Source organism: Ceratotherium simum, chromosome 16, assembly GCF_057802395.1.
Source record: "Ceratotherium simum simum isolate JZ-2026a chromosome 16, ASM5780239v1, whole genome shotgun sequence".
In the NCBI taxonomy this organism is placed as follows: domain Eukaryota; kingdom Metazoa; phylum Chordata; class Mammalia; order Perissodactyla; family Rhinocerotidae; genus Ceratotherium; species Ceratotherium simum.
In genome coordinates, this window is record NC_141915.1 from 40484776 (window position 1) to 40512691 (window position 27916).

The 27916-nt window shown below is 40.2% G+C and overlaps 2 protein-coding genes across 2 annotated transcripts; both read right to left on the minus strand.

Annotated features, from left to right (window-relative positions):
* Positions 1–6115: 6115 nt before the first annotated feature.
* Positions 6116–12863, minus strand: KRT39 (keratin 39). Its single transcript, XM_004434512.3, has 7 exons — positions 12396–12863; positions 11467–11549; positions 10649–10805; positions 9809–9970; positions 9571–9696; positions 7761–7981; positions 6116–6374 (listed from the first exon to the last, which is right to left on the minus strand). Exons 1-7 carry the CDS (start codon positions 12861–12863, stop codon positions 6116–6118), a joined length of 1476 nt encoding a protein of 491 aa, XP_004434569.1.
* A 9303-nt stretch (positions 12864–22166) lies between these two features.
* KRT40 (keratin 40) lies at positions 22167–27468 on the minus strand. Its single transcript, XM_004434878.3, has 7 exons — positions 27022–27468; positions 26243–26325; positions 25816–25972; positions 24468–24629; positions 24263–24388; positions 22853–23073; positions 22167–22332 (listed from the first exon to the last, which is right to left on the minus strand). The coding sequence occupies exons 1-7, from the start codon at positions 27466–27468 to the stop codon at positions 22167–22169; spliced, it is 1362 nt and encodes a 453-aa protein (XP_004434935.2).
* Between the last annotated feature and the right edge of the window lie 448 nt (positions 27469–27916).

The following is a 27916-nucleotide window of genomic DNA, read 5'->3' on the forward strand; positions in this document are numbered from 1 at the left end:
TGAAATGATAATTCAATTACATAAGCCTTTTCAATGTTGTCAAATAGGGTTGTCCCCATTTGAGCTGGGTGTTGTTCCCATGAAGCTTATGAATCATGCATGAATACACTGACCAGATATTTCCAGCCAGCCACATAGCCAAAGGATTCATTTCCTGTGAAAGACATTTGATCACGGTGTTGAAACAGTGCATTCCAGGCTTGCTTGCACTGATACTAACCCATGGCACTGTGTCATGGCTGCTGATTGCCTCAGCCTAGAAATTCTTCCCAGCATGGATGGTGCTCCACTCCTCTCTTCTAGGATGCTTTCCTTTTCTTCTGAATTTTAATCTTTTTCTCCCTCGTTCTCATTTGGAGAGGGTATTTGCTTTTAAAATGCTTTTTATTATCAAAACTCATTTTAAATAGAAATGGACAGAATTAGGATGAACCTACTCTGGGAATGAGTAAGATATTTTCCTCCATTGTTTGATAAGTGGAAATTATGGGAATTAATAATAATAACATACAGTCATTAGCTTCTAAAGAACTTAAAGATCTTATCGATAACATCTAATTGCCTTATTTAAAAGACACCAGAGAGAGAGAGAGTTGGAGGACGTTATTTCTGGTGTCATTTGCTATTTACAGATGCAGAAGACTAGACACAATAAGGTGAGTAACATCAGGGAATGTAAGAGACACTGAAAATGTTAGATCAAAAAGATCCCTGGGGAGTACGCAGAGTCCAACACAGAGAAGTCAAATGAGCCTCCTAAGGACTAGAACCAGAGGTCACTGCCTTCTGGTCCAGAGTTGTTTCCATCAAACCCAACTCCACTGCTCTCTACCACAGATGCAGTGGAGAAGGAGAAGTAGAAGAAAGAGTGCTGGATCCTCTCCCTGGCCATGTGGTCATGGACCAGTCACCTTTCTCCCTGGGCCCCAGGTTCTATATCTCTGATGTGATAAATGCTCTTAGATGCCATCAAAATATCTTTCTAATTTACAAAGAGATATTAGCACTCCTATCTCTATTGCAGCACTATTCACAATAGCCAAGAGGTGGAAACAACCTAAATGTCCATTGATGGATGAGTAGATAAAAAAGAACGTGACACACACACAAAATGAAATACTATTCAGCCTTAAAAAAAGCAGGAAATCCTGCAATATGTGACAACATGGATGAACTTTGAGGACACTATGCTAAGTGGAAATAAGCCAGTCACAGAAAAACAAATAATGCATGATTCTACTTATATGAGATATGAGGTATTTAAAATAGTCAAACTCAAAAGAGCAAAGAATAGAGTGGCGGTTGCTAAGGGCTTGAGGGAAGGAGAAAGGGAGAGTTGCTAATCAAAGGGTATAAAATTTCAGTTACGCAAGATGAGTAAGTTCTAGAGATCTGCTAGACAACATCGTGCCTATAGATAACAATACTGTATCGTTCACTTAAAAATCTGTTAAGAGGGTAGATCTCACGTTGAGTATTCTTAACACAATAAAATAAAATTAAGAAAATAAAACTCAGTCTATGAATTTCTGGACAAAGAGAACTATCAATGCTAATGGCATAAAGTCTCCTTGGGTGGTTTCTCGCTAGAAGCTGCGACAAGCAAGCTCGAGAAAGGTGCTTTGAAGAGTTGAAAATAATCTGTTGCTACTGTGGATCGTTTCCATTCTTGGAGACTGATTATATAATGTATCAGGTGCTATTTTGACCTTCCTAAGGAAAACAAATTACTTAAAATCCAGTCTTATTATTGTGTGGCATTGGGCAAGTCATTTAACTTCTCTGTCCATTAGTTTCCTTGTCTATTAAATGGGAATATTAATCGTAGCTACTTCGTGGTAGTGTTGTAAGGATTAAATGAGTTAGTTATTGAATGAGTTACTTATTAACTTTTTGATTAACTCCACTTTACAAACAGGTGGCTAGATGTGTAGAGGAGGAATTGTCTGCCAGTGTGGTCAAATTTCTCTGCAAGGGTGGTCATCTATCAAGCTAGTGTCAGAACCTAAAAGAAAGCCCCAAAAGGCATCAAGTCATCAAAAAAGGCACCAAAACCAAGTCACCAAACCAAAAGGCACCTATCAGTTAGAAAGCAGTGGCTTTTAATTCAGCACACACACTTCAGCTGAGAATTTTTATTAAAATTTGGATTCTCAGGTCCCACACCTGGAGAAGCTACTGTAGAAGGGCTGGGGTAAGGCCCAAGAATCTGAATTTTACAAGCTCCTGAGGGGATTTGGTTTCTGCGTCAACTAGAGAAATCCTGGAGGCAAGTGATGTAAGGGGTTACCACTAACTGAGCTCTGGAGGAAAAATTTTAGGGAGGCTTCTTCTAAGCAGAAATTGACGGAATTGATGCTGGAGGATGAAGATGGAGAGGTCGTGGGCCATGTATAGGGGTCAGGGGGCAGTTAATTGTCCAGGGACAACGGGGAAGAGAGAAGCGTGGTTACTGTTGCATTCCGAAGGGTTTAAACCAGCTATCCTATTAAGATGGAGTCAGCATGAAAAAAGACAAAATCTAGAGAAAATGTATCCCCATGCCTCTCTTGTTTACAAATATAATTACGGTCCACCAAATGGATTCTGATACCCCTTCCCTTTCCGAGACAGGCTCTAGCAAATCAAAAGCCCTCCTGCTGCGTGGAGTCAATGCTCTGCACGATGGTGTCTTACTAGGACTTTACAGACTTTGGGAGAAAGGAACCTGGTATTATAACTGCCTTACAGGACTGGGACTCACAGACTTCTTGGTTTCAAGTATCTATAATTCAGCCTAGCGTTTAAGAGCGTGAGTTCGAGGGTCAGAGAGATCTGGGTCTGAATCCTGGCTCTGCCACTTTCTAGCTCTGGGAGAGGCACTTACTCTCTCTGAGATTTATTTTCATCCTGCGGAGAGAAGTGTAACACGAGCTGCCTTGCTGAGCTGTGCTGAGGATTAGAGGCTGTGCATGTGAAACAGGCTCAGCACAGGGCCTGATACACAGTGAGTGCTCAGCACACTGCAGATTTCATTATTATTATTATTATTATTAATGGCATTACTAGTACTCTACAGCACTGTCTCCCAAAGAGGCTCACACTGGTGCTGCATTTGTGTTAATGATGGCAATATTGATAATAATAGCAACTAACATTTATTGAATACTTACTGTTTTCCCGATACTCCTCTAAGTGGTTTAATGCTTTAGTTTATTTCAGTCTCACAGTCATCTGATGGTAGGTACTACTATTATCCCCATTTCACAGATGAGGAAAGCGAGGCTCAGAAAGCTTCAATAACCAGCTTGAGGTCTCACAGTGAAGAAGCAGAGGTGGGATTTGAACTCAGACTCCAGAGACCATGCTGTTTCCTGATTCATGGTTGTCTTTCGAGCTGTGCTAAACTTAGACTTGTATTGAATCCCCCTTGCCCTCTCCATCAGCACCTTTCCTATTCCAGCTGCTGGCCTTTCTAAACTATGTAAAAAAACCCCTTCAACTCCCTCCTGTGGCTGTACAAGATACTGATTTAGCTTCCTGGTAACAATCCAGACTCCGTATCGCCTTTAAAAGGTTTGACTACTCATATACAAGGTCCAGCAGATGGTTTTACGTTCCCTTATATAGAGAAAACACTAAAAAAAATCTAAAAGCCTTTGAGTGATCAAACCTCCTCTTTACCACGCAGTATATAATAATGTATTTTTATTGTGGAAGGCATGTGGGGCACTTTGTTCTGAGTAGGAGGAAGAGATCCTATTTCTGGGATAAATTGAGAATGGCATCTGCATCAGCCTGGGGTTAGCCTGAGTCCAGCGAGGTTCCTAAACCCTGAATCCTGTTGGAATCCAGCTCAGAGCAGACCGAGCAGCTCTGGCCTCTCACCAGTTGGTTTCCCAGTTAGTGTTGATGGTATGTATGGGGTCCACCGGGGACCATCACTGAACCGGACACAAAGGAGGAAGGTATGGAAGGAAATGACGTATGCCTGGTTGTCAATTTAGGGAATAAAAACTCCCTTTTGTGTAGCAGTTTACAGTTTACAAGACTCTTTCACCATTATCATCCCATGTGGCAGGTGGGACCTATCTTGTTATGGCCTTTTACTCAAGGTCACATACACAGGCTGGGTTGAGACTCTCCCCCAGGGTTTCTGAGTCCAAGCCCCACGCTCTTCCCATATCTCCACCCTTCACTCTGAGGTAGGATGCAATTAAATACTGACCAGGGGTAATCTGGGCGTTCAGATGAGTGGGAAATTATTGATAGAAAAGATCATTCTGGGAGTTCTGCATTCCACACGCTTAGTGTAAGCTGCTACTTGACTGGAGGAAGTGGATTCCTGAGCTGTGAGTTAAACAAAGCTTTTATCTTTGATGTGGGCACCAGCCACTAACTTGATATCTGATACATACCCTAAGACTTCAAAAATGCTTTATTGAGTAGAATTGTGGGCTTGATCTCAGGAGATCTTGTTCTATTCTTTTTTATCCCCAAAGCCAAACACTATTAAAACTTCAAACTCATGACTGGATAACTAAATTCACGGAGAATGAATTTTAACACCAGATAGTAATGATAATTAGGTCTAGGGCTGTAGCTAAAAGCAAAGCTTATATAAAAATAACATTTGTGCAGTGCTTCTCAGCATACCAAGCAGCATTAAATAAAGAATTTCATTTGATCTTCACAACAACCCTGTGAAATAGGCATGATCCTCATTTAACAAACAAGGAAATTAAATTTGACGAAGGCTAAATGTTTTGCCCAGGGTCACAGTTAAGAAGCGGCAAGTTCAGGACTTCAGGCCTTTTGACTCCACATTTGGAATTATTTACTAAAACTTCTATGTCAACTAATTTTGGTAGGGAATGACTTAGACCCTCTGCGACCCTGTGTAAAAAGCTATGATAATGGCTGGTACATAAATGATGCATTCTCACACTGGGACTACCTTGTGCTTACAAATAGCAATTATTCATGATTACGTTTCTGCAAAGTTTGTGGATATTAAGTCTATTTCTCTTTGATGGATAGATTGTAGCAGGAATCTAAGTTATTTTTTCTCGCCAGCCATCTCAGAGAGATAGAGGAGCAGGGTTATGTCTTCAGAGTTCCAGCTACATGTCCCTTGTCAAAGAATTGGAACCAACTCCCATTCCCTAAAGAGTAGAAAGAGAAATAGCAAACATTTAATGAAAAGATCTGTGCTGTTTCTTCAGAATGCTCTAGATTCACTCCTCACAGCTATCCTGATTCTCGATGAAAATATCTGGAGAACCTAATGGTCCACGAAGTTTTGGAGAACAGGGACATCTTTAAAAATATCTTGGGGAAGGTAAAGTATGTGAGTATGGATAAACAGTAATTGAGACAGCAGGGTTCAGCAGGATCAGACTTGTGACTGTCTATTCAAGGAAACTAAATTTTCCCTATTCATGCTGTTCCCTTATAGGATTCTTTCTTTCTTTCTTTTTTTTTTTTTAAAGATTTTATTTATTTATTTTTTCCCCCCAAAGCCCCAGTAGATAGTTGTATGTCATAGCTGCACATCCTTCTAGTTGCTGTATGTGGGACACGGCCTCAGCATGGCCGGAGAAGCGGTGCGTTGGTGCGCGCCCGGGATCCGAACCCCGGGCCGCCCGCAGCAGAGCGCGTGCACTTAACCGCTAAGCCATGGGGCCGGCCCTATAGGATTCTTTCTATATCCCAAAAAGGAGTTTAGAAGAGAAGGTTGTAGCTTTTCACCTTCGTGTGCCTTGGCCAAAAACAATCCTAGAACTTGTCTGACTGGCTCTAATGAGGAACGTAAGTAAACAAGGCCTGAGTAAACAAAAGAGAAACCTGACCATCACCTGTGGAGTCAAGTAATGTAGGTCAGCTTCATGGGCACTTACAAATCAGTTTTCGTCCCTCAGATAAATGGGAAATGTGCTCCCAGATAAATGTCATTTATTATCATGTTGGCAGCAGTGACCTAGGGAAGGAGCAGAATGAAAGATATTCTATTTAGCAATGGGGACCTGCTATAGTAGTAAGAAACTGAGTACCTGAAGGGTTCTTAAACCTTTTTGGCAGGAGCAAGTACTGGCCTCTCTTTCATGAATGAGGGTCATTTTCATCACTTGAGATGTTAGACTTTGGCAGGTCTGGTGATGAAGCAAGGCTGCACATGCTCGTGAGAAGAAATGACTTTGCCATCCTTAATCTCCTTGGTGATGGTGCAGATTTTAACCAGTATCCGGGACAGGGCTCCACAGGCACTGCAGGGCTCGCATATCTCACGGGGGGCTGAGGACATGTAAATAGGAGATGTGCATTCTTTGGCTCTGGCCTTACTGAATGTGCAAGTGGAAGGCTCACATTTGATGGCACACGGGTTACAGGCAAACCTAGAAAAAACCAGAATTTTACCTGTGATTGAGGGCAGGCAACGATGGCCCTGGAGAAAAATGGCAGTGGTTAATTTTTCAACACTCAAAACAAGTACTTCCTAATGCTTATTGATTCATTTTATACTATCTCGTTAGTGGAAGAAAAAGGATCAGACTCGATCCATAGGAAAGCAGCATCCTAGGGTTAGAAGTATTAGATTATGTAAGACGCCATTTCAGTCAATGCCACAGTGTTCTGGACGACCACGCCAGGAGTCGAAGACTGGGGCAGAGCCCAGCTCTGTCATTTGCCAGCTGGTGACCTCAGGTAAGTCAGCTAACTCTCCTGAGATTTAGTTTTTCATCTGCAGAATGGATATAATGGAATTAAGTTGATAGGATCAACAGTGATAAGGGATGAGTCAAAGGGTTTATTATCTGAGGGAAGGAAGTTAACCAGATGTTTTCCTTATGAGGGAGTCAGTCACAGTACTACTGGTGACCTGATCCCCATCTATTGAAGAGTCCTCAATGCTTCACTGGGAAGCTCCAAAATGCCTTCTGGGTGTCTATAAATGAATAATCTTTAGAGAATTGGAGTTAGAAGCAGTTAACAGTAAGAACTCTTTTTAGAAAGCCTCATCTTTCTTTGATGATTCAAGGCGCGGTGGTACACAGTAGCTCCTCAAGGTGATAGCCCTGGTTAACATTGTGTTGGCATTATGTGGACATGCCAGGTAAGAGAACGCTGTGAGCAGAGTTCACTGATTATTTTGGGGAGGAAGGTCTGCTTAGCAATTGTAACCAAGTCTGCATTTGGAGTGTTAGCTTGGACTGGGTTGATTTCAAAGAGCTCTGCGTTCTAGGTCAGTTCGTTATGGGTTGGTTAGTTTCTTATCATTTAAAAACATTACAACTTCTATAAGAAAAACTTCTGAAACACACATACGTACATCATGCTGTTGGCATCAACGACAAGTGGCTGGACAAGGTTAGGGGTTTCAGCCCAAGCAGAATGTTCCTCCAAAAGGAGCAGGGTTGTCCTGTTTGGTCTCATGAATGTCAGATATTCATCTCAGTGGGGGAAAATCTGTAACTTGCCAGGAATGTTCGTCTTTGGGGAAACCATTTTCTTCCCTCGTAATTTTTAAAGCTTTATGAAGCTAAAAATTCTATAAGGAACTAACCTGGTGCACTGCCTCTTCAAAACAACTCAGCTCAGCTAGACTAATGACAGTTGTAGGTGTCCAAACGCACAGCTGGAGAGAGTGTATGGATCCTTCCATCCAAAGCTGCCCATCACTGGCAAGAAGATCAAAGCACTTGTGCCCTGTTGCCAGTGATAGTACATACATGTGTATGTGTGAATATCTTTCTCACAGAAGCTGTTTTTACTTTACGTACTTGCCGTCCAAGCTCTCCAGAAGGCTGCGGTATGTGGTAATCTCACACTCCAGCCGGGACTTGACGTCCAGCAGAATCTCGTATTCTTGGTTCTGTCTTTCCAGGGCACATCGGATCTCTGCTAGCTGAGCCTCCAGGTTATCGATCAGACGCTGGATCTGGGCCAGCAAGGCCGCATAGCGGGCCTCCGTCTCTGCCAAGATGCATTCCTGGGAATCTCTCTATCATGGAGGAGGAAAGCAGGATTTATAATGATGACTCCTTTAAGCCCAGGTCACTTGTGATCTGTATCATTTTAAACAATGGTTTCTTTATGACAGGTAGTAACGAATTTCCAAGCCCTTTTATTACCTCCTAACCAAATAAATCCAAAAACAAAATTATCAACTATGCTAAAGCTTGCTTTCCTTTATCCCCCTCTTTTTTTGCCTCCCTTTAAGTGTTTACTTCTCTACTTCTTTCTTTCTTTCTTTTTTTTTTTGTGAGGAAGATTAGCCCTGAGCTAACATCTGTCGCCTATCCTCCTCTTTTTGCTGAGGAAGACTGGCCTTGGGCTCACATCCGTGCCCATCTTCTTCCACTTTATGTGGGACGCCGCCACAGCATGGCTTGACAAGCGGTGCGACAGTGCGTGCCCGGGATCCGAACCCTGGGCCACCGTGGTGGAGTGTGCGCACTTAACCGCTACGCCACTGGGCCGGCCCCATCTACTTTTTCTTGATCATCTGATAATATCCTACCACACTTTCCTACTACCTATGAGAGAAGAAAACATTCCAACTTATTTCACACCCAGGCATTAAAAATGCATTACTAGGGCACCTCATTCTAGGAGTGTTTGAACCTTAAAAAGGAAGTGAGCAGCATTTAACCATAAACAATTCCCTTCCTGGATCAATTCCTTTATATGTAAAATATGAGAGTTGAAACTTTGATGATTAAAGTTCTTTCCTGCTCTATCATTCTGTAAGTCTAAGAATAATGGAATTTTAGGTTTTAATAATCTATTATTTGCATGATTATCCCAATTTTTATACATGAGAAAACTGAGGTTAAAGAGGTTAAATGAGTTGCTCAGGGTCACTTGACTAGCTGGTGACAAAACCAGCTCTGGGGCAAGGTCTTCCTAATACCCTTCATATCAGAGCATTTAAATAATTTCCTACTTCAGAGAGGCAGTAGAGTGAGGCAGAAGTGGTTCCAGCTTTGGAACCTGCATTCTGGCTCAGACTCTTATTTCTTTGGTGACTTTTGACAAGCTACTTAATGTCTTGGGATCTCACATCTCTATCTATAAAATAGACGAGATGAAACTTCTCTTGGATTTGGCTTGGGAAAATGACCTTAGCTCTCTGAGCCTCAGCCATAAAATTGGCTTAATAATTATTCCACTTCCCTTATATGATTATTTTATAAATTTGATAGCTTGAAAATGTTTTGCATATAATAAATTGCTTAGTGTTTCCCAAAGTGTACTCCATGGATCATTATTGCCATGAAATTCTCTTAAGAAAAGGGGTCGACAGTCAAATAAGTTTTGGAATGCTGGATACCATATGTCCCCTTCTTGGAGATTCATGGTGCACATCAGCTTATTAAAGGCCTGCAGGAAGGTATCCTGTTTAACCTTTGTTTAATCCAGCATTCCCAGACTTATTTGACCATAAAGTCCTTTTTTGGCCATAGAGTCTTCAGCAAAAACAGAAGAACTGTTGTTCTGAGGGACACAATTTGGGAAACATTGCAACACACAGGTGTCAGGGGCTGTTGCCATCACTGCTGTGCTAGGCTTGGCCAGCTTGCCGTGTACCATTCGGTGCTGGGCCTGAAGTTCAACCTCCAGAATGTTCATGGTACGTCTCAGTTCAATGATCTCCTTCTGGCAGCATTGCTGCTGCTGAGAGCCGGTCACCACCTGTTGGTTCAACTCCTCCGTCTGAAACACAGTCAAGGACCATGGATATTTTGAGGGAAAACATGACTTTGATTAAAGGGTTCCTGGAAATGCAATGTCAACTTTTTGTTTTTGACTTTTCTACCCTCCCTACCTGTGTGTTGAACCATTGTTCCACATCTCTGCTGTTTGTCTCCATGATGGACTCATACTGACATCTCATTTCTTGTAGAACCCGGTTTAGGTCAACAGAAGGGGCAGTGGTCACTTCAATGTTGAGTCTGTCTCCAAGCTGGCTCTGTAAGGAATTGATTTCCTATGGAAAGAAAAAGAATGTGACTCTCTTGGTGAACAGATGACTCCCTTGTGTTCTCATTTGAGTCTAATAGAAATAATTTAGCTTAATTGCATCTGAAATATAGCCCACAATAAAGCAATACATGATTTATAGATGCTACTGAGATGCTATAAAATGACTTGAGGCTATTTCAGATATGACTATGTGTACAAATATTTGCAACATTAAAAGGAATTGACTAGAAAGATCAAGGTTTTAAAGAATTTAGATCACTTCCAGGGATGGGTAATGGGTGAAACATTGCATAGAGAATGAAGAATTCCATAGAGGTGGAATTTATGAGAGATCATAGTCTCTATGACGCTAGTATGGGCTTAGGCCAATATTGACTTACATCAATAATGGCAGAAGTCTGTGTAGGGATACCTCCAAAAAGATGGAAAACCTGTGAGGACAGGAAAGTTGGGTTGCTTCCTTCTCCCAGAAAAGCTGGAGAGGACAATAGAGGCTTCAGATATTGTGTTACAGGCAAGGGGTTTGAAACACATTGAACTAGTGGTAGTAGCAGTAGGTATTATCAGGGCTAAAAAACAGAGTAGTGTCTAGTGAAGACACCCTTTGTCAAACTCAACTCAAAGGAATTGATACTATTTTTAGAGGCTTAGCCTGTAATGACTCCCTTGGTCTTTCTCTTACCTCTTCATGGTTGTTTTTGAGGCAAATGAGCTCCTCCTTCAGAGAGTGGACTTGTGCCTCCAGGTCAGCTTTGCCCAGGGTCAGTGCATTTAGGATGTGCTGTACACCATTGGCATCTGCCTCCACCTGCTTGCGTAGGGACACCTCAGCTTCATACCTTTAACAATGAGACATGAAAAGAAAGATGTTAAAAGGGAGATGATGTGAATCAAGCCAAGTAGAACTTCCTTCCGGGCATTTTCTTCTGGGCCTCTTATTTACTGTATTTCCATGTGGGTTTTATTCTCTTTAGAGGTGAAACCATGTGATAAACTCACCGCTTATTTATCATTCCTAAACTAGTTTGCCGGAGTGATGCCACACTGCCATTCTTGGAGCTGAGGGAATTTATCCTTCTTCTCCTCCCCCTAGAGGCAATGCGGTGTAAGTGCAAAGAGCACCGGATTAGGATTTAGAAAGCTGCGTCCAAGTTTTGGCTGTATCTTGCACAACTTGTATGCCTTTAGATAAGTAACTGAACCCCATTAAACCACAGCTTTCTTACCTTAAACGGGGTAACAATATATTAGCCCTACCTATTTTACTGAACTATTGTGCAGATAATCAGATGCGTTCATATGTTGGAAACTACAGGTACTGTATACATGTGAGCAGTTATTAATCTTAATCATTTACTGAATTTGAAGGTCTTCTATGGGCTAGTGACAACATGGTGTGGGGCAGGAGAGTTAGTAGATTTGGGGATACTCTTATTGGGAGTGTTGAATGTCACACACGGTGTGAATTCTGTCATGAATGACAGTGTTGGGTGAGCTTACTTGGCTCTCAAGTCATCGGCAGCCAGTTTGGTGTTGTCAATTTGTGAGACCAGTCTGGAATTCTCAGCCTTGGTACACAAGATCTAGAATTAAGAAATTGTACACACAAATGAGACAAACACCAAGATCTCCTTCTTCAAAAACCAAGCGGCTTTTGTGTGTGTCTCAGTTAACAGAGAAAGGCTAGTTTGGCTTTTCATAGCTATGCTGAGGAAGCTTGGGAAACTTTGGAAAGTCAGAGCTTTGTTATTTTCCTAAAAGATCAGCAAAAAATCCTTCAATAAAAACTTTTCTATATGTTTTACTATTAAAATATAAAATCCACCCCAAATCTGCATAACATACCATGATCCACTAGAATGTAAACACCACGAGGGCAGGGACTTATCAGTTCACAATATTTTCTCAGAGCTTGGAATAGCGTCTGGTGCACTGTTGTTGGTGCTCGGTAATTATCTGGCATAAATCCAGCATGTGTAGCAGCAGCATATCACTCTGAATAGGAGTCTTAGGTTTAGTGTGGGAAGAAACTAAACAATTTGGAGATGATAAAATAAGCATAAAAGGGGAAAAGAGTGGTGATGGTTGCAGAATGGACAAAAACTAAACTGTTTAGGAACTTGCTAAAACAAAATTCATTCTCTCAGATCCCTGTGTTCTTATTTTTATTAAAGAAATGGCAGCAATGAATTGTTAACACTTTTTGGCCCTGAGTGATCTGGTTATAATGGCAGAGTGTCTCTCGGAAAGTGAAAAAGTATAAAACTCTGAATATTGCCTCAAGAGGACCATTTCATACAAGAGATTTTCTTATCCTACAAAATATGTTTCAGCACAAAAGGAACTAACGATATTAAAGTTTAGCAAATGACTATTGCTTGGAGAGCATCAATTCACAACTTGATTATACAGGTTCCTAAGAATCTTACCTTCTGCTGGAGCTCCTCAATGGTAGCATAGTAGGACAGGTAGTCAGGAGAGATGACAGGGAGCTCTTTGTTACTCTCTTCCTGGATTTTACACTCCAGTTCAGCGTTCTCTTGTTCCAGCATTCGCACCTTTTCCAGGTAGTTAGCAAGGCGGTCATTCAAGACTTGCATGGTCTCTTTCTCGTTACTGTTGATGCCTTCACCACCCCAGCCACAATCATCCGCAGAGGGACAGGCGTTGAAATTGCTTATTAAGCAGATGGGCGTGAGACACAAGCAAGGAGTGTGTTGGCAGCCTGGGGTCTGGCGAGTCTTCAGAACATGACCTGTTGGTTGGCAGCTGTTGGCTTTAAGACCACCATGCTGGCAGTTGGTGTTAGAAGAGATGGTCCTAAAATTTGTAATCCTAGAGCAGCTTTGGCATGGTGTTGAAGAAGAAATAGTTGTTATATAGCCTTTGGTATCCATAGGGTGTGTCCAGCTTTGATTTATTACAAAGTCTGTGGTCCCCTGGATCAAAAGCTCAAGCAACCGCGACTGAGTCTGAATTCCAAGCCTCTTGGCTTTTTCCTCCTTGAAGGGCTTATATAGCCTTTCCTCTAGGGGGTGTTGCAGCAGGCAGGATGTTTTCCTTTCTAATGTTTATATCAAATCCCATAGGAACATCTCATTAGTCTGCTTTTTACTCGCCTAAGAAGAGTTAATTGTCTCATAAAAATGTGCGTTTAGGCTGTTACTAAGATGTTACCCATCACAACTGCTACCTGTCATTGGATCCAGAGCTTCACGTGATGTCTTCAAAAGGAGCTGTCGTCGCAGTTCTAACAGCATCCATTATTAAGCAGATGTGAGTATATTAATTTCATTAAGTCCTTGTTGACCTCTCCACCTGGCATTGAGCCTGACCACGAATGAGTCCATCCTTCTTTCCCTTTCTTCTCTAGAAAAGGGAAACTATTAATATCTAATAATTATTGGTGTACTTAGAAATCAGTATTTTATTTTATTCTGCCCAAGTGATTTTCCCATTTTCATTGTTGTTTGTTCAGTCCAAATGTTATCCCATTTTCATTGTGAGTATGGATTAAAATGTTAGTCTTAAATAAGGCTTTATTTAAAGGAAATTGCTAGATTCCTGTTTTAGCTTTCCAGGTAGGGTTTGATTGCTAACAAATTTCTTGGAAAAGAGGCTGGTGACCTTTTGGTTTTGCAAAGCCCACCTTTTATAACATTTTTAGTGCTCAGTGTTTGCTTGTGGTATACATTAGCTAAAAATTTGTCATGGTGTTGGTTTATGTTTGCTGTTTAAATATGATCTATTGAAAGGTATCTGCGTTCTTTCTCAGGAATACAGACTCAGCATTTTCTTAGAAAGTTATTTGTTCCTGATCCTTTATGGAGGCTCTAGGGGAAAATAATTTCCTTGCCTTTTCCGGCTTCTAGAGGCTGCCTACATTCCTTGGCTCATAGCCCCTTCCATCTTCAAAGCCAGCAATGGCCAGTGGAGTCTTGCTCACATTGTATCACTCAGACACTGACTCTTCTTCCCTCTTCTACATTTAAGGATTTTTGTGATTATATTGGGCCCACTCATATTGTCTAGGATAATCTTGCTATTTTAAGGCCAGCTGATTAGCAACCTTACTTCCTCTTTATCATGTAGTCAAAGTTCTGGGATCAGGACATGAACATCTTTGGGGGCCCATTACTCTGCATATTACACCATGTAAGGAAAAAACAATCTACAATAGCACGAACAAATATAAAATATGCAGGAATAAATCTAGTTTGAAAGGTACACGATTTACATAAATAAAGTGTTAAAATATACTGAAAGACAGAAAACTAGACTAAATGGAAAGATATGTCATGTTCTTAAACTGAAATACTCTATTCATCATTATAAAAATGTCAGTTATCTCTACATTAACTTAGATCCCAATACGTTTATTAAGATCCTCCCAATATTGACTTTTTTTCAACTAGACAAGATAATCCTGAAGTTTTATGAGAAAAATCAAACAAACTTGAATAGCCAGGAAAATTCTAAGAAAGAAAAGCCATGGAGAGACTAGTCCTTCCAGATATTAAAATATATTTTAAAGCCTCAGTAATTAAAATAGTGTGGTATTAATGCATGAACAGTCAGACAGACTAATAGAATAGAATAAGTCAAGAAATACTCTCGAATGGATTGGGATTTAGTATATGATAAACGTGACATTTAAAATCAATGCAGAAAAGATAGACTATCACATGTAGCTTGTCGGGGGGGCAGGCCAGGGAATGTTGGAATCATACCTCATGCCTTACAGTAGGACAAATTACATGTTGATCAAAGATTCAAATGTGAAAAAGTGAAATCATAAATGTGCTAAAAGAAAACATAGGAGAATTCTTTTATAAATTTGCATTCAGAAGGCCTTTCTAATAATGACTCAAAATTAAGAAACCATAAAGCATTGATAAATTTGACTACATCAAATAACTTGTGCTTGAGTAAAAAACACAACCTATAAAATCAGAAGACAGATGATATACTGGGAAAGAATATTTGCAATTACACCACAGACAGTGACCAGAAAGAAAATACAAAAGGCACTTAAAAGTGACTTAGAAAAAGTGTTCCATGTCACTCATAAGAAAGGAGGTGTAAATTTAAATTACACTGTGATATCATTTTATTTTTGCCACCTATCAGATTGAAAAAAATCAAAGATTGATGACAAATGCATTGTATTGTGTACAGCATCTCATTTATTGCTGGTGAGAGTGTAAACTCATACAAGTTACTATAACGCTACTATAATCAATACAGTGTGATATTGGCATAAGGGTTGGCAAATAGATCAATGAAAAACAATATAGAGTCTAGAAACAGACTCACATATATATGGTCAATTGATTTTTGAAAAAGGTCCTACAATAAGTCAGTGAGAAAACGATAGCCTTTTCAATAAATGTTGCTGATTCAATTGGATAATTGTAGAGCAAAAATGAATACCTCTTGAGCTCTACCCCACACTATATATAGAAATTAATTCAAGATGGATTAAACACTTAAATGCAAAGGTTACATGTATAGAATTTTTAGAAGAAAACATGAAACAATATCTTTATAACCATGCTAAGTGAAGATTTCTAGCACATGGAGAACGTTAATTATAAAAAAAGTAGATTAGACTTCATCATAATTAAAATCTTTTGCTAATCAAAATATAACACTAAGAAGTGAAAAGGCAAGGCACATACTGGGTGCAAATATTCACAATATACATATCTGACAAAGGACCTCCCCTTTGACCCAGCAATTTCATGACCAGGTGTATGCCCAAGAGAAATGAGTGCGTATACACAAAAAAGACTTGTGTAAGAATGCTTATAGCAGTTTTCTTCTTAATAGCGCCAAAATGGAAACAACCCAACTGCTCATAAGCAGGATAATGATTGAGCAACAAACTGTGGTATATTCCTATAATGGAATAGTACTCAACAGCAAAAAAGAATGAACTACTGATACTCACAAAAACATGGGAGAACCTCAAAAACATTATGTTGACCTGAAGAAGTCAGACATAAAAAAGCACAAACAGTATGATTACATTTATGTTAACTTTGAGAACAGGCAAAACTCATCTACAGTGTTGGATATCAGAAGAGTGGTTGCCTCCTTGGGGGGGAGGTGAGTTGACTGGGAAGGAGCATGAAGGAACTCTCAAGATTGATATTTCACATCTTGATATTCTATTCTATATCTTGATCTGGGTGATTACATGACTGTGTATGTTTTTCAAACTTCATAGAGCTATATACTTTTAATTAATGCATTTTAATGTATGAAAATTATATCCCATTAAATTACAGTTAACATGAAAAGTTAAAATTTGATGCAGCTATGTAACTATATGAACATTCACTACTTTATTCACATACTTGATTCCAAATGGATCAAAGATTCACTTGTGAAAAATTGAAATCATAGATGTGCTAAAAGAAAACATAGGAGAATTTTCTCATAATTCAGAGGAAGACCTTTATAACAGTGACTCAAAATCAAGAAACCATAAAAAATGGATAAATTTGACTCCATAAAATAACAGTGTTTGAAAAAGTTCATAGTTTTTAAAACATACCAAAAAAAAAAAAAAAAGACTAGAAGGAAAAATATCTAAATGTTAAATGGAATTCTTTGCATTTTATAATTACTGATGAATGTTATTTTCTTCTTTATGTTTTTATAGCCATTCCATAAATTGAATCTTCACTTTTAGAATCAGAGAAAAGTTTTGAAAACTATTTAATGTTTCTGCTTCCAATACCTGTCTCTCCATCTTATCATTTTTCTTCTCCTCTTGTGTCTCTCAGACAGAGTTGTTCCTTCCTCCCATGGCTGAGTGCTTTATTTGGCTATGGAGCTGATTCCTCTTTGATTCCTTCGAGACCACATTTCGTCAATGATATCCCTCTTTTCTTGCATCTTTCACGTCTTTATTATTTGATCAATTTTCCTTTCCCTTAAGCGTTTTTGTTACCTGACCTCAAAATATGTCTTACCCATAACTATTAAGCACTTCTTCCATGAAGGCAGCTTCTTCCTTTCTTTCATCACTTAACTTTTTGATAGAGCAGTGGGTATCCGTCACCTTCCTTTTCCTACCACCAGCTCATTCGTTAACTTTTAGCAATCTGGCTAACCTTCATAGTCCATCTTGAAGAGCTTCTTTATCTGCCTTAACATGTCACCATTTTTCTATGCAGAAATGCTCAATGCTTCCTCCAGAAGCATTCTTGATTACTTGGCAGTGAAGACTCTCCGCTATCTTGACCCAGCTGACTTTACCTCATGTCCCATGACTCTGTACCCACTCCATACATTCTAGCCAAATTGCATCCCTTGCCATTCTCCAAGCTCTCCTTGCCTTGTTTCTTCACGGCATATTTATTTTTGGGTTCCCTCTTCCTTTCCTCATCTAGGTGTTTCAAGACTGCTCTGGGGTGAGACTCCAGGGCTCACCTATATTTGATTCTCCTCTCCTTTTGGGCACATGGGAAGGTTGCACTTTCTTGTCCCCTCGCAGTTAGGCAAGGTGTAACCAGGCCTTTAGTTTCTAGTTCAAGATGCTTGGACAGTCTCTTTCCCTCAGGGCCTGAGGAGGCAGCGTGTTCCAGATGCTGCAGCCACAAGTGCTTCTCTCCTGTTCTCTTCCTTTTGATGTGACATTTTGGAGAATCTCAGCTGTAAAAACTTAAATCCACACTCTCTCCTGAAAGAGCAAGTCTGTGAGTGATAGAAAGCCATTCCCTTTATGGCTTTGTCCTGGATGGAGTCTTCTGGAAAAGGGGCTGTGCAGGACAGAGGAAGGATGGGCTTTAGGTCCAGCCTGAAATAAGTAGCTAAGGGAGAGGAAGAGAATATCTACCTCTGCAGAGCCAGCAAGGAATCCATGAATTGTAAATACTAAATATACACTATGAGAAACTTGAGCCTTGAGTCATGAATGCTACTTGCATTTAGAGCAGGTAAAATTTGAGGCCATTGTTTTGCATGAGGGTCCTCATGAGGGTGAGTTGTACACAGAACCTGGAATGCAAGACTTTTTGCTGGTTCTTACAGATGAATGATGCATTATATTTTAGATTATATTTTTTATGTAACACCAAGTGCTAAAATTACTGACATCTTGTTTAGTGCATTATTAAAGCTATGGAGATATTATATTCTTAACTAAAAATTAGGGCTGTACTAGATTTTATGGAAGGAGGTCTTATTGTTTTATCCAAAAGTACAAGGGCCATTTCAATGTTTGACAACCCAGGGGAGTGCCTACTGCGTATGCTCATGTGGAAGAAGATGGCATTCCTGCAATTTCGAGGGAGACTTCTCAGTACTGTTTTGAGATATCAAAATTTTCAATGGTTGAAATCTTTGCTCTTTATGTATAATTCACTCCTAGTTTATCATCATCATTATCAATTAATTTGTTGTGGGTTGTTTGGTTAACTATAGAGTATACAGTGATCCAGATTTGTTATCAATGATAATTTTGGTGTATACTTTTCCAATAACCAGATTTAAAAACGTATATTCATTGTTATGCAAATAAAAATATATTAAACTACTGCAAAGTAGACATATATCTAATGCCCTTAGCATTTTAGAAGTTTTTTTCGTTATTGGAAGGTAGAGAGGAAAGGCCATTTTGCCAGTCCAGGTGCAGTATGGTCAGAAAAGCTTGAGCCCTCCCACCCTAACACCATTTAGAACTGAGTGGCTAACCCAAGAAATGGTCAGATCTAGAATTAACCTGTGTCTTTAACATAATGTTTAGTGCAATTCTATGCAAAAACTTGTAAAAACAGCTGTGAAAGGCTAAAAGGAACACGAGAGCCCCCAACGTCGTTATCTTACATTACAGATATTTTCCTACTTAAGTTCCACTTTGATTTTTCATAAACCCAAGCTGAAAATATTTTTAACTCCTAGCATACAAATAGATTAATTAATCCACGCAAAATGTTATATATCTTGGAAGGTAGTCATGTGTATCTTTCTGAGAGGAAATTGGATATAGTTCGTTGGAAATTATTACAGATGCTGAGGAAACTGTTAAACAAAAACATTTTTTTTTTTGCCACAATCTTAACCAAGGCAGAAAAGAAACCATAGGAAAGGCAGAGAACAGGTGCATGACAGACAGTCTGTGAGATTTATATGGTGGAAGCTTCCAGGTGGCTGAGGTTTGTGATTTTATGACGCTTTTTTTGTTAGTGTCGTCGAGTCAATTCCAACTATTAGCGACCCTGTGGACAGCAGAGCAGAACCCTGCCTGGTCATTTTGCACCATCCTCTCACCTGGCACTATATCAGACAATGCTCCACAGCTATTCATAGGGTTTTCATGGCCAATTTTTTCAGAAGTGCGTGGCCAGGTCCTTCCTCCTAGTCTGTCTTAGTCTGGAAGCTCCACTGAAACCTGTGGGCAGCCCTGCTGATATTTGAAATACCAGTGGCATAGCTTTCAGCGTCACAGCAACACGCAGCCACCACAGTATGACAACTGACAGATGGGCAGTGTGGTTTCCAGACTCAGACACGAACCCGGGCGGTGGCAATGAGAGCACCGAATCTTAACCACTAGACCACCAGGGCTCGCTTTTATGATGCAACACTATTAAATTTCTTTCCAATTTCATTATCAGAGTAATGGAGTTTGAACAATATTTCATGGGTTTATCTACCTGAAAAATACTTTTTTTTTTTTTTTTAAGACTAACAGCTGTGTTGGGCCTAAGATTTCCACCTGAGATAGCCAGGGCTTAAACACAAACACAAACAAAGGTTTTGCATTCTGGCTGACAACACTGCTGAACAGAAGATAGCTGTCAGGGGTTGAAGGTGTGTTGGGCAGCAGCAGGTGCTTTGGGGATGGGTCCAAGTGAGCCGTTGGAGGCTGGACTCTGGTGTGTTCATTTGTATTTGTGGTTCCTCTCCGTGCCTCTAATGATTTTATTTATTTATTTTTCCCCCAAAGCCCCAGTAGATAGTTGTATGTCATAGTTGCACATCCTTCTAGTTGCTGTATGTGGGATGCGGCCTCAGCATGGCCGGAGAAGCGGTGCGTCGGTGTGCGCCCGGGATCTGAGCCCAGGCGGCCAGCAGCAGAGCGCGCGCACTTAACCACTAAGCCACGGGGCCGGCCCCTGAAAAATATTTTATTCTGAGTATTTTTACTACTCTTTATTGTTAGATCAGGAGAGTGCTATGTAAACACATCCGGCATAAAATTTCAGGTTTGAAACTTGACTTTTCTTTAAACCAACTCTGTATTAACTATTATTATTATGTGCTTTATTACTGAGTGCTCAAAAAATAGAAATAGAAAAGTGAAGAGGAGAACTTTTCTCCAGCTTTCCACTGTGCGTGATTTTTAAAACTTTTAAATTTTGAAAGAATTATAAATTCATAGGAAGTTGCAAAGATAGTACAGAGAGGTCCCATGTATCCTAGTTTTCTCCAGTGATTATATCTTACTCAACTATAGTACAATTGTACAATCAGGAAGTGGACATTGATACATTGTGTGTGTTTAGTTCTGTCTATATTTTTCAAGTGTGGATTCATGTACCCACCACTGCGATGGAGATATGCAACCATTCAGTCCCCTCAAAGATCTCCTTCACGCTTCACCTAATTTGTTCTCCATTTCTATAATTTTGTCATTTCAAGAATGTCATATAAATAGAATTGTACAATATATGACCCTTTGAGATTGCCTTTTTTCACTCAGCATAATGGCCTTGACATCTTGAGAACATTTTGGTTGTTTTCAGTTTTTGGCTATTACAGATAAAGCTGCTATGAACAATCATGTATTTTTTTTTTCAATTCCTTTACCTTCAGCCTACCTATGTGATTATATTTGAAGTGAGCTTCTTGTAGAAAGCACATAGCTGGGTCATGCTTTTTTATCTGCTCTGCCAATCTCTGTCCTTTAGCTGGTGTATTTAGACCACTTCCATTTGCTGTAATTATTGATATCATGGAGCTTAAGTCTGCATCTTATTTTTTTATTTTTATTTAATAACAATATAATTATGTTATATAATTTATTATGTAAAATATAAAATAATAATAATTATTATTTTCTTTTCCCACCTTCCTGTGGTTTCCTTGAATATATTTTAGAATTCCACTTTGATTTATCACTAGCATTTTTAAGTGTATTTCTTTGCACAGTTTTTAAGTAGTCGCTCTAGGCCTTGCATTATACAGACATAGCTTATCATAGTCTACTGGTGTTGACATGGTATCGCTTCCAGTGAAGTAGAGAAAGCTTACCTCCCTTTACATCCGTCACTCCTCTTCTTGGAGCTTTTTTTTTTTTTTTCTATCTGCACCTGCTGGTGTTTCTGGGTCCTTGGCTTCTCCAGCGCCCGCTATGGGATAGATGAGGTGCAAAGAAAACCCAGGGCCTCGCCACTCTATTGCTCCTTGGACATCGAGGACTCTAGTCAGTTTGACGTCTTCTTGCACCTTTCAGAGTCTGCCTATATTTGTTTTATATGTAATTTGCAGGGTTTTTAGTCTTACTTAGGAAGAGGAATGGGGAAAAGTACATCTACTTCATCTTTCTGGAAGTGGGAGTTCTCTACTTTGCTTTTTAAATGTGTGAGAATAATTCTTCTTATACCCTAAATGTCCAATAACAGACCAATGTCCCTTATGGGATCTTATGCAGCCACTGAAATAATGGTCACAAGACAATCTTACATGTTTATTAGAATTGAAAATGCTTAGATGACAGTGAAAAAAATAGGTTAGACAACTATAGGCATATGTAACTATGATTTCTACTATATGGAAAAGCCTATTATAGGAAGGAAAACGGGAAGCTCCCAAAATACTGACAACAGATGTTTAGGGGCATAGAATTATGACTGATTTTTTTCTCCCTTTCACGTGGCAAATTTTTAAAAAAGGAATCTAGTACTTTTATAATTAAAAATAAAATAAAATAAAATTTATTATATTTTATTCCTAAATTTCCTCTCGGAAAGATACATACAACTATCTTCCATAATATATGATGTTTTGCATGGATTAGTTAATCTATTTGTATTTCAGGAGTTAAAAAATATTTTCAGCTTGAGTTTATGCAAAATCAAACTATCGACATGGGTTTAGACAATTACCTTAGCATCAAATGGTTTTTATATCAACAGTGATAAGCCACAAGCTATATTTACCACGCTAAAGGAATGAAACACATTTTATTTGAAGGTTAGCAAGAAACCTTTATAGATGCCTAGAATATTCCCAATAAGCAGGCAGGAGAGGAAATGATAAGCAGAAATGTACCGACACATTACATACGCCGAGCACGGCTCACAAGTATTGCTTGACGTGCTTGTGGTAGAACACGGGTTACAGGAAAGCCTGTGTAAAAGCCATTTTGAACTAAGCTTAACAAGAGAAAGCTGGATAAAATGTCAACTCAGAAAAAAATGATGCCAAAATTTGCCCTGCAAATTTTGTTCTGGAGAACACTCTTTGCAGAATAACCTTTGACTTAAGCCTATTTCCTCCCTGGATCCTGCGTCGTCGCTTTGTGTTCACCGCAGCAGAGGCAATTGAATAAAATCTTATGTATGTTCTCGCTTTGCAAATGCCATCTTATGCATGTTCCTAGTTTCTCTTGAATGGAAGACGGGAGCAGAGGGAGACCCCAGCGTGAAATGTTATATATGATGCTTATTCTGCTTTAGAACTTCAGAATATTTTTGAACATTTCTATTGTCATCTGGTTAGCCTCAGCCGCTTCTCATCACTCTTTTAAGAAGATACTTTAATATACTAGGGAGGTTTGACCTTGGCCAGATCTTAGAGAAAGGGGCTTTTCCTACATGGGCCTCTTTGAGACTGGGGGGGATTTTGAGAGTAATTGTGTGGAACTTGCCTGCTGTCCTCGCTCTCCAGGAGGCCCCAGTACATGTTGATCTCGCCCTCCAGCCTGGCCTTCATGTCCAGCAGCACCTCGTACTTCTGGTTCTGCCGCTCTACCTCGCAGCGGATCTCGGCCAGCTCGTTCTCCACGTTATCGATCAGGCACTGTATCTGGGCCAGCTGGGAGCTGTACTGGGCCTCGGTTTCTGCCACAGTGCATTCCAGAGATTCCGTCTGCAGAAAGAAATGAGTGTAAAAAGGACTGTGTAGCACAGTCTCTGGGGCTAGATCACTTGTTTCAAGGCCTTGTTCTATCCTTTTCCAGCTGTGTGACTTTGGGAAAATTACTTAGCTTCTCTGCACCTCAGTTTTATTCTATAAAAAATGGGGAATGCAAAGTACCTATCTCATAGGATGCTTGTGAGTATTAAATGAGTTAATATGTGTAAAGCACTTAGAACAGCTCCTGGAAAAATTTTAAGGGCTATATAAGTGTTAGTTATTCCTACCACCACTGTGACCACCACAGCCTGAAACACACTTGTGTAGCTTATGGAGGATCAACAGCATTTGAGAGGAAACATTGAGTGTGGGCTCTTAAACGGGAGGGGCTGTATAGTGTGGTTAAGAGAAGAGGCTCTGGAATTGAACCACTGGATTTAGCTTCCACTTTCGCCTCTTAACGATTGCATGACCCCCAGTTACTTAATCTGAGTCTCAGTTTTCCTTATCTGTATAATGGGGTTAGTAAAGGGAATTACCCCATAAGGTTACTGTGAGGCTTAAATGAGGGTTGTTTCTCTCACAAGATGAGTGCTCAGCCATTGTTCTCCTGGGTGTGCTATATAGGACCTGATGTGGCACACAGCAGTGTTTGACTGGAAGTGGTTAAAGTCATCTGAATGCAGGGTATTCTTGTTGCTTGAGTGGAGTAGGGTGCAGTGAAGGGTCAGGTTGAGGAGTGGATCCTGCGAAACTTTAGGATAGTTGTAGAATGCAAAGTCTGAAAACGATTCTTCATTTTAGATATGATGGTAAGCTTGGAAAATTGACCTGAATCAATAGAGAGTTAAAACCCACTGGAATGCGTGAGTGCCTTTGGCTCGGAAGTCCCTCTTTTGTTCTGCTCCTTTCCTTCTCTCTCTCTGTCTCTGAGGGGTGCTGCAGGATCATGCTCAAGCTTAGGAGGGAGGGTCGTGGTACCCCATTGGGACAGTACAGGCTGTTGACCTGTCATTTCTGCTTCCAGCCGGGTAAACAGTGGTGATTGGGAAACGCAAGGAGAGGCAATCCTTTGCAAATTGGAAATTCAGACCTTCTGCCACCTGAACTGTGGGTGTCTCTTTTGGGTTATGGAAGAGGGAATAGTATCTCAGGGCCTGATTCTTCAGGGACAACACAGAGCTGTCTTTCCCTTACATACCAGGCTTTGCTGTGCTTGGAGCTCAATTTCCAGAGCGTTGGCTGTGCGTTTCCGTTCCAAGATCTCCGTCTGGCAGCCCTGCAGCTGCTCCGCACTGGACAGTTGCTGCTGATTCAGCTCCTCCGTCTGAAACACGGGCACGATTAGAGAACCCGAATAAGGCAGAAATCTGGAAGCCTGCCTCTTTATTGCCCCAGGTGCTGACCTGGACAGCGAACCATTCTTCTGCCTCTCTGCGGTTGTCGGCCAGCACCATCTCGTACTGATGGCGCATCTCATCCAGGACCCTGTTGAGGTCGATGGTGGGGGCAGTGTCTAGCTCCACACTGAGGCGGTCACCAAGCTGTCCACGAAGCAAGCTGACTTCCTGAAAGTGGAAATGGAGTAAAGAATGTCACAGAATGGGGGGGGGCAGGAATTCACTTTGACATCTCAATAGCCTCCCACTTCTGTTTTTTGGAGCAGGGAGTTTAGATTTAGATTCCTTAGGTTGAATCTTTTTTCACCACCAGTTTCTTCATCTGTGAAGTGGGTATAATAATTTTACCTTTTCCAGAGGGTTATGAGATATATGAGAGTTAATATACGTATAAAGCACTTACAAAAGTCCTTGGCACATAATGAGGTCTCAATAAATGTTAGCTCTTATCATCAACAAATGTTCAAAGAGAAAATGTTCTTGGTTATATCATTTAGCTTCTCATTTTTTAGCTTCATCAATATGAGATAATCATACACTTCATATTTTATGATTTTATATAGATTATATATGCAGAATATTTAAAAATATTTGTCCAAATATTGCCTGAGTCTTTATCCCCCCCCTTTTCAAATTGAGGTCACATTGGTTTATAACATTATATAAATTTCATGTGTACATCATTATATTTCAGCTTCTGTATAGACTGCATCATGTTCATCACCAAAAGTCTAGTTGCCATCTGTCACCATACACGTGCCCCTTTACCCCTTTTGCCCTCCCCTGGCCCCCTTCTCCTCTGGTAACCTCCAATCTGTTCTCCATATCTATGTATTTGTTTGTTTGTTTATCTTCCACATACGGAAGACTTGGAAGCAACCTAAGTGCCCATTAATGGATGAAAGGATAAAGAAGATGTGGTATATATCTACGGTGGAGTACTACTCAGCCACAAAAAAGATGAAATCTTGCCATTTGTGGGAACATGGATGGACCTTAAGGGTATTTATCCCCTTTTTGAAATGACCTTCATACTCTGTGTTTATCAGCCTGATTTTCACACTCTATGGATTAGAGTTAGGAGTGGCATAAAGCCTCCAGAGAAAGCTAACTCCACAAAAGTAATGGCAGGTGATGAGTTTGGCCCCTTCATCTGGCACTGGCCAGGGGTCATTTCACATCTACATTCAGAGACACATGGGAATGATCAGGCTGCATAGTAGTAGTGCCTCGAGTAAGTTTGTTTCAGTTTAAGCCACATCTACCCAAGTGCAATTTTATATATATGTCATGAAATCTATCAGTTTAACTTTGTCACTCTGAGAGCCCTTCAGCGATTTTCCACTTTCCTCACCTCTTCGTGGTTTTTCTTAAGGCAAAGGAGATCGTCCTTCAGAGACTCCACATGGGCCTCCAGATCACCTTTGCATAAGTTCAGCTCACCCAGGATCCCACGCAGGCCACTGATGTCCGTCTCCACCAGCTGGCGAAGAGCCAGTTCAGACTCATACCTTTCACAGCAAAAGAGATACAGCCAGTGCTTACCTTGCTGACACTGTGCCGAGTGCTGGGCGTGCTGATGAGTGACACGTGGACTCCGGGAAGCCACGTGCTGTGATTTCCTTTATATCCCAAATAATGGTAAATTCGAGCCTTGTGAGAATTCTTAGCATAAAAATATATTATATGGAGAATATTTGTGCTGTGTTTGTGTCTGTGTGTGTGCGTGTGAGAAAGATAGAGGCAACCATAAATTATTTTCAAATTCAAATTAAACTTACCTTGACCTAAAGTCATCGGCGGCCAGTTTGCAGTTGTCAAGCTGTACAGCAAGTCTAGAATTCTCTGCCTTCGTGCACGAGATCTGGAAAGTAAGTTATTATGTAATAAATGTTTTTTTGAAAGAAGCATGAGTATCTATTCATGTAACATCTATGCCATTATTTATCTCTTAAAAGTCTTTATAAGAAAGTATAAAATAGCTTTCAGCCTGCTTTTCTTGTTAACCATGTCACTTCATAAGGAAAAAAACAGTGCCAATTTATAAACAAAATAGAGAAATAAAAAGGTTTAGTTTTTTAATGACCCAAGACATTTTGCAATGTTCCTTGGCAGTTGAACTCAAAATTTTCTCTGTAAGTAGTTTGTATGATGACTATGTCCCCAGCCATGATAATAACAATTCATCAATAAGAAAAGAAAATGATAACCAGGTGAAATTATATGATTAAAAAATGACATTTCAATATCTTATGCTAAAAATAATGTAGATGTACAGCCTTACATACAGAAGTAATTTTAGATTTAATAGTTTTTCATCATTCTATAGATGATAGGGTAAAGTTTAGAGGTAAGTGAGTTTATTGTGGTCAATCAGTAATTAGAGGCAGCACTGGGGCTAGTGCTGGTGTTTCCTGACTTCTAGTTAAGTACTCTGGACCCTCTACATCACATCGCCTCTTGGAAGTCCCCTTTCCCTGGCTTCCTCCATAGAACAGTAAAAAGATAAAGCAAATCAGAGATTGGGAAGGTGGAGCATTAGGGCAGTAAGGCACTAGACCTTTTGTTGGAGATCTTCAATGGTGTCAAAGTAACACTGGTAATCGGGGCACACCAATGGGATATCCTCTTCACATTGCTCTCGGATCCTGCCTTCCAGCTCTGCATTCATTTCCTCGAGGCCACGCACCTTCTCCAGGTAGTTGGCCAGTCTGTCATTCAGGAACTGCATCATTTCCTTCTCATTGCTGTTGAACACCCCATCCTCACACCAAGCACAGTTCCCTACCAAGCACGGAACATTACAACTCCCAGCAAAGTGGCGTGGCACGAAGCAGCCGGCTGGCAAGCGAGACCTGGATAGGAAGCTAGGGGTCTGGCATCTGGATGCAGCACAGGCGCTGGGGAGACAAGTGGTTTCCACGGGACAGGTAGAAGCAAACGCACAATCAGAAGCCCTGGCACAGGATTCAGAAGAGCTGCCCGTGGGGGAGCTGTCAGAAGTCATCCTGTTAGAAGTGAAGAGCAAAGACTAGTTCCAAAACTCCAGTTGCCTGACTCCAAAATCTCCTTCCCTGCTGAGACTTTTATATAGCCCCCAAATGGGTATTTACAGAATGCACCGGATGTTTTCTTTATCGCTGTTGGTGCCAGTTTTCATGTGAACATTCATTAGTGTTGTTTATTTGCTGACAGAGTTTTATGCCTCATAAAAGAAGCATAACTTCAGGTTACTAAATAAGGTCACTATTTCCATGTGCCAGTGGGATAAAATGCTTGCTTCAGAAAATCTTCATAGGAAGCATTGTCCTTTTGTCAGAATAAGGAAAGAAAGAAAATGTGGCCAATGAGTAATTATAGATACAACTGATTATCAATATGGAAAATAATATTCCCATAGATTTTGATCCTGTTCATTGAAAATTATTTATTGTCTCCTTTTAAAGTTAATATTA